At 34.6% G+C, this 7,161-nt stretch overlaps 1 protein-coding gene across 1 annotated transcript in view; it reads left to right on the forward strand.

Annotated features, from left to right (window-relative positions):
• Nucleotides 1–7,161, forward strand: part of LOC106880514 (protein PHTF2) — an 85,399-nt gene that overhangs the window by 41,823 nt on the left and 36,415 nt on the right. Inside the window, exons 2-3 of the mRNA XM_052966801.1 lie at nt 2,536–2,647; nt 6,971–7,027. Of these exons, the coding sequence (XP_052822761.1) occupies nt 2,585–2,647; nt 6,971–7,027 (120 nt within the window). The 5' untranslated portion in view covers nt 2,536–2,584. The remainder of the gene's footprint in view (nt 1–2,535; nt 2,648–6,970; nt 7,028–7,161) is intronic.

The following is a 7,161-nucleotide window of genomic DNA, read 5'->3' on the forward strand; positions in this document are numbered from 1 at the left end:
TATATATAACGAGTGTTTATGAAGTTTCGAATGGAAAGAGGTTGCTGTTTCACAGGCATGTATTTTATTCAAGCGTACACCGGTTTAGCTCCATATCGATTAATATACTTGGAATTCATTAATTTGTGTTAGTATTAGTGTTGACACTCATGAAGTTCTGTTAGTAGTTACAGATATTTTCGTCTATTCGATATAGAACAGAAATTTGATAATATAATATAAGGAAAATGGAGAGTTTGAACACAGAAAAAAAAATCAATTTATTTATACAATAGTCATATATATATATATATATATATATATATAAATTTTGGGCTCACAATCGTTATGTTAAGGGTTCGATTCTGTGACCAGGCAACACGTTGTCCTTGGGCAAGGCACTTACTTTCACGGTACTTCAGTCTACTCAGCTAAAATGAGTACCAGTGACAGGTGGGACTTATCCTACGAAGAACTGGCATCCCAATCTAGTGGAGAGTCTTATACTCGCTATTGTAAGTGTGTTTAAGCTTCCTCTTGTCTAGATTTTGCTTTATAGTTTTAAATACAAATATCTGGTATATTAGACTTATCTCTACTAGCGTGACTGTAACTCTCTTTAAAAATAGACACCATATTATACAAAATAATATTCTTTTCTACTCTAGGCACAAGGCCTGAAATTTTGCAGGGAGGGGACCAGACGATTAGATCGATTTCAGTACACAACTGGTACTTAATTTATCGACCCCGGCGGAATTTGAACGTAAAGGTAGACGAAATACTGCTGAGCATTTCGCCCGGCGTGCTAACAGTTCTGCCAGCTCGCCGTCTTTACACAAAATAATATTAACTCATCTATGCAATGGTAAAATGGCTAAGGCGGTAGGGTTAAAGTAATCAAGCATACCCTTCTCTCTTAACGAGCAGCTTTATGCCTAAATTAGATATATTGAACGTTGCATATTAAAGAAACGAAGCGGCATTATTTAATTACATCCGTTTTCATTTTGAGTTGAGATCCTATTTAGATCGATATTGAATTTCCTCTGTCATCGATTTAGTATTATGTACCGAAAGTTGATTCATAGTTAGGAATCATATTACTACATAGTTGTAGTCAAATTGTTCTAGTTTCAATCTTATGCGCAGAACCTTGGGGACAGTTTCTGTTTTTACGCTTAGTTAATGGAAACTGTGTGGAATGTGTTGGTTGGACTGAATCTGTAATTCAAATAGCCGATCCTGTTACACACTATTAAGCTGCTTCCACTGAAAGATTGCGTTATGTATGTATCTGTGGAATACTCAACCACAGATAGTAATACAGTATGTAAGTAGTTTCAATGATTTGAGCACCTAGAACGCTCCCCCATTCATCGAAACTACCGCAACATCTATTCCTTTTAGCCAGATTGTATTGGACATCTTTCGTAATTTTGTAACTTGATCTCTATTATCATTGTTCGTAAGTTTTGTTTACACATATTTCAATCCTAAATATTGATAACTTATTTATTTTACTAGTTTCTTAACAATAATAATTTCGTGAGTCTTCTCCCCTACATAAAAAAAAAAATCATGGGAAGATAACTCTTTTGTTGCTATTCCTGAATAGAAAATTAAATCACATTCAAAATGTTTTACCTGTATACATAGTTACCAACGTTATTGTATTCTTCTTAGACGAATAAAATGTACCGCGTTTCACTTTTCTCTTCCTTCGAAGAGTAATCAATAAATATTAATATCGATAAAAGAAAAAATAGTACGGTCTTAATGCTGTTTTCCTAATACGATTAAAATTCCCACTTTTTGCACGTGTGTATTGTCATTGTTGCTACAACAAAACCCCTTAACTAAGATACCGCTCATTTTTAATATTCGTTTTTTTTTCTTTTAATTTTTTTTGTATGTCACAAATTTTCTTTTCTTCATTCCCGATAACTTTTCTTATCTCGTGGAGAAATGAAATACTGAAATTTAAAATGAATTCGATGCAATCTGCAGATTGTTTGTGGTAGTCATTATATTTCAGTAAAGTATAACATTGGTTTTATCTCTCTTTTAATTGTTGTCATGCAAATATTCTGCCTTCTATGTCTGTTATCTGGAGTCTGAGAGAAGATGAGCTAATTGCACTTGATGCGTTGATAGAAATTGATCTATTGGGTCTCTGGTTAACTCGTGTTTGGCGTCGAGGTAATCTGTTTTTCACTATTGTTGTAGTCTTCGTAAGGTACGACAATCGGATTAAGCTTATACAGCAACAGCCAATCTGCACACTTCTTTAATGGCCCACAACTCTAAAACATGACGGCACAGACAATTGGAAAGGTTATGAGGTAGTCGGTGAGTATATGTATTTAGTGTGAGTGAGTGAGAGAGGGAGAGAGAGAGAGATATCGTTATTTTTGTATATTTTTATATATTAAAAAGATATTTCATATAACTTTTGTTTTTAATGAACAAAATTACTTTTGAAACACAACTTCTAAATATTTCACGAAGTTTTTTCAGAAAATGTTATTTTTAATTTTTATTATTATTTTACAGGGAAAGTAAAAATTACTGAAAATTTTGGAGAAAAAGAGGAATTTTCCCCATGGTACCCAAACTGGGAGCCATGCTTAAGATCCATGATATAATAGCCTGTTATCAAAAAAGGGTAAGATTATGCTCTCTTTTCTTTTACCTGTTCTACAAGTAGTTTACCAAACTGCACTACGTTGTTGGTACCAATTTGGCTTTGAGATTTAACCCCTGATGAAAACTATGTAATAGCTAATCTTACACCTTATTACTAAACGGTCAGGTTGTAGAGTGGTGTTTGACTGCTAGATACTCACAATAACCCCAGTTTCATGATATAAGTCTACTGTTACAATTTACATGTGATAAATGTATCCCATTATTTTGATTACCATATTTATTAAGTTTTGTAATGTGTTGATAGTAACTAGTAAGAAGTTTACAATGGTTTATTGGTACTGGTAACAGAACACCATTTGGTTTGTTTAGCTACCAGTGTCATGCAAATTGGTACCCGTGCTGGTGGCACATAAAAGCACTCCGGTGTCACTCAAATGTCACCTATGCTGGTGGCATGTAAAAGCACCCATTACACTCTTGGAGTGGTTAGCATTAGGAAGGGCATCCAGCTGCAGAAAACCATGCCAGCCCAGTTAAACTGTTCAACCCATGGGCAACAGATGTTAGATGATCTACATAATAATGCTCATTTTAATCAATTTAAAGAAATTTATTTAATTAATCATAAAGAAATACTATTAACACAAATATATTACAAAATATCAATAAAGAAAAAATATTAATTCAACTTTAATCGACCATTTAACATCAAACAACCTCTCACAATCTATATATGAAGCTTTAAAAAAAACGATAATCGTCGCCCTTTTAAAGCCTAGCCAGGCTCATGGGCCCGGTTTCCCAGTTTCTATGGTGTATGTGTTCCCTCCAGCTGGACAGGACGCCAGTCCATCGCAGCGTTACTCAAGAAACAGGAAGAAAGAATGAGAGAAAGTTGGGGCGAAAGAGTACAACAGGGGTTGCCACCACCCCCTGCCGGAGCCTTGTGGAACTTAGGTGTTTTTGCTCAATAAGCACTCACAACGCCCGGTTTGGGAATCGAAACAGCGATCCTCCAACCGCGAGTCCGCTGCCCTAACCACTGGGCCATTGCGCCTCCACCTATATGAAGCTTATCCCCCAATATTTGAATTTTAAAAAAAACTACTGATGATGGTGAATTGACAATGATGATGTCTTAATATACTTTGTTGACAAGTAGAAGTGTCATTGGAGTAGGTGCCATCTATTAGCAATCAGTTGAGTTATTTGGTTGATAATCCTCCTCTTCAACGATGCACGATGATAACTTAGCAGAAAAGACAGACTTTCACAGTGAGTTACTAGCTTCAATTTATTGACTATGCCACTAAGATAAACTGTTAAGTGGTTGTATGGATCACTGTTAACTGGGAAAAAAAATACAGGGGATGAGAAAACATGAATTTCATCATAATGAAGCAAAATCACACAGTTGGAGAAAGCTAATAAAATATGGATACACAGTCGATGATAAATCGGCATACACAATCTCAAAGACAATAAAATGCTGAGCAAGGGCAAAGAGATAAGCAGAAAGGGGAAATATATTAGCAGATGTTTGTTGGATTTTCATCTTTGTGCTACCATTTCATAAAGACCAGGATTGCACAGACATAATTTCATAAGTTATGAACTAGGACAAATAGGTAATAGGGATGATGAATCAATAATATTCATTGTATTGTCAGACAAAGCTATTGAAAACAAGGTGAGCAGATGGTGACTATTATGACAGATGGACATGAAAATCCTGCTGTATGGTTGTTTTGGTTTCTTGTGTATATGACATAAAGCTCTCACTTTTACTAATTTCTAAACCAAAAGAATATTGCCAAGGAAAATATTACATCCAAAATTATGTCCATTATAAAAGGAGATTGGATGAAGGTGGTGTGAAAATGGGTGGTAAAATAGTAAACAGAGATGATTTGTTGAATAAACCAGCTTTACCAGAGTGGGCATGATTCTAAACCCACAAAACACAAGCAACAAAGAAAAATAAAAGCTTACGCAATAAAAAACTGAACAAACAGTTATAAATTGCAAACACTTGATATTTCAGTAAGCAACCAACTATTCAGTTGTTTTAGGCCAGAAGACTGGAACAAATGGATAACCTTTGGAAATTTATTAAACCCAACAGGATAACTGAAATGACTTTCTATTGTACAGTTATGTCACAAGGTGGCTGTGGATTTAGAAGTAATACTAAAGGCATTTAAAAAAATGTTGAACCAGTAAACTAATGGATGGAAGAGAAGATGAAATTCTCTATGATAAAAATAATAATAATGAAATTGTATATAGTGCTCAGGTGCACTACAACTTATCAAAGGTGCCCATATGATAGCAATGACCCAGCAGTAACTAGCTGTATTATTGACCAGTGGTAATAATGGTATTGATTAATTGGTTAAAAGATATATTTAAAAGACAGTAAGACAAAGTCTTCAGCTGTCTTAAGTCTCAAGAGATTTATTTCCAGTTAAAGATTAATAGTCTTAAAGTAGAAAGGTGAGATATTTTTTTTATTTTGATGATGATGTTGATAACTCTTTTTCTGCATTACACACACATACACACTCTGTCTTTGAATGTAATGGTGTTGTGGGTGTAACTGATTTTCACATTATGCAGTGCGCATGTAATGCAATAGTTGAGACTTTGCAATGTCTAGGAAACTGGTAATTGGAATTTGAACAAGCCTTATGGATAAATCATAGCAAACATGTTAGGTAGTGATGTAATTGATTTTGTTAATGCACGACTATTTTACTTTAGATTAAATAATTTTACAAAATAGTCTTTGATAATAATCGTCCAACCCATGCTAGCATGGAAAGCGGACGTTAAACGATGATGATGATGATGATGACATCACCAAAAAAACTTTTTCATCAAAATATACCTTGCTATTTTATTGTGGTTTATGTGCTAGGAAATATAGTAAGTTCATCATCATCATCATCATCGTTTAGTGTCTGCCTTCCATGCTAGCATGGGTTGGAGTTTCTTATTTCTAAGGAAACGGACAAAAAAGTAAAAAAAACTTTTTTTAATACTCTTCAAATGTTTCTAACTGTTATGTTTACTGTTTATATAAATATCAGTAAGGTAGTGGAATATATTTGATAAATTTTTTCCCTTAATAAAATTTTGATTGTTAACCTCGTCTTAAGAATGAAAACTGACTACTTTTCAGTTGGTTTGATTTCTGATCATCATCAGAGCTGTATCATTTTCATGGATGTGTTCTTAGTACCAAACTGGATTTGAATTTGAAACCTTTCCCCTTTCTCCAAAAAATAAAAGAATAAAAGAAAGAAAAATTAGCTTTGTGGAAACAAGTTTTATTATACCACATATTTCTGATCAGCTTCTGAATTTTTATATATAGATACTTTTTATTTGTTATGGCAGATAGAAATTAGATGAATGGTCATTTAATAAAAGGTAATTATCATCATCATCATCATCATCATCATCGTTTAACATCTGTTTTCCATGCTGGCATGGGCTGGATGGTTTGACTGAGGTCTGGAGAGCCAGCAGCTGCAAAAGGCTCCAATCTGATCTGGCAATTATTCTACAGCTGGATGTCCTTCCTAACGCCAACCATTCCAAGAGTGTAGTGGGTGCTTTTTGTGCCACTGACACATGAGCCAGCAATGATGGCGTTCAGATGGTCCTTTTTACGTGCCACCAGTATGGGAGCCAGTCTGGGGGTACAGGCATCAGCCACATTCAGTTGGTGCTTTTTACGTGCCACCGGTACGAGAGCCAGTCAGGGGCACCGGCCCCAGCTACGATATTGGTTTTACTTGACTCAGTAGATCTTCTCAAGCATATCATATCACCCGACACATCTGGGGTATTCTTAAAAGGACATGTGTGGCTGCAATCTCACTTTAGTGACTGTATACACATTAAATATTGTATCGGCTAACTTGATATGGAAGGTCATTTTGTAACCAGTGTTCTCAAAATAATACCATGTGTTGTGCACCTAGTTTAATCAGATTTATTAATTACTCTGGTCTTCAAATTTTTCTTCGTTACCTCCTTAAAAATTTCATCATAAATATCCATGTGTTTTCTTAAACATAATGCTGGTATGTTTTGCATATTAAAAGGTGGGTGGATGGCAGAATCAGTAGTGCTCTCAAAATGCCTTTCTATTACATCTTTGTACTTTGAGTTCAAATTCCACTCTGGTTGATTTTGCTTTTTATTCTTCTGGTGGGAAGGAGTCAGCAAAAAATATGCACCAGTCAAGTATTGCTCCCTCTTTCAAAATTTGTAGCTTTGTGCCTGTATTAGAAATTCTGATGTGTGTACTAATCTTTTCTTCATCCAGATTGGCTCCTATGATAAGCAGCTGTGGGAACAATCAGTAGAAAAAAAACTTTATAAGGTATGTATTTAACATAGTTCTTTAAACTGATCATTCTAAAATGTTGTTATTAATGTTTGGCCTATAATAAAGCATTTGCAGCAGTAGTATACCTGACTATATGTATATATATATATATATATATATATATATAT

This window comes from Octopus bimaculoides, chromosome 3 (assembly GCF_001194135.2).
Source record: "Octopus bimaculoides isolate UCB-OBI-ISO-001 chromosome 3, ASM119413v2, whole genome shotgun sequence".
Classification (NCBI taxonomy): Eukaryota; Metazoa; Mollusca; class Cephalopoda; order Octopoda; family Octopodidae; genus Octopus; species Octopus bimaculoides.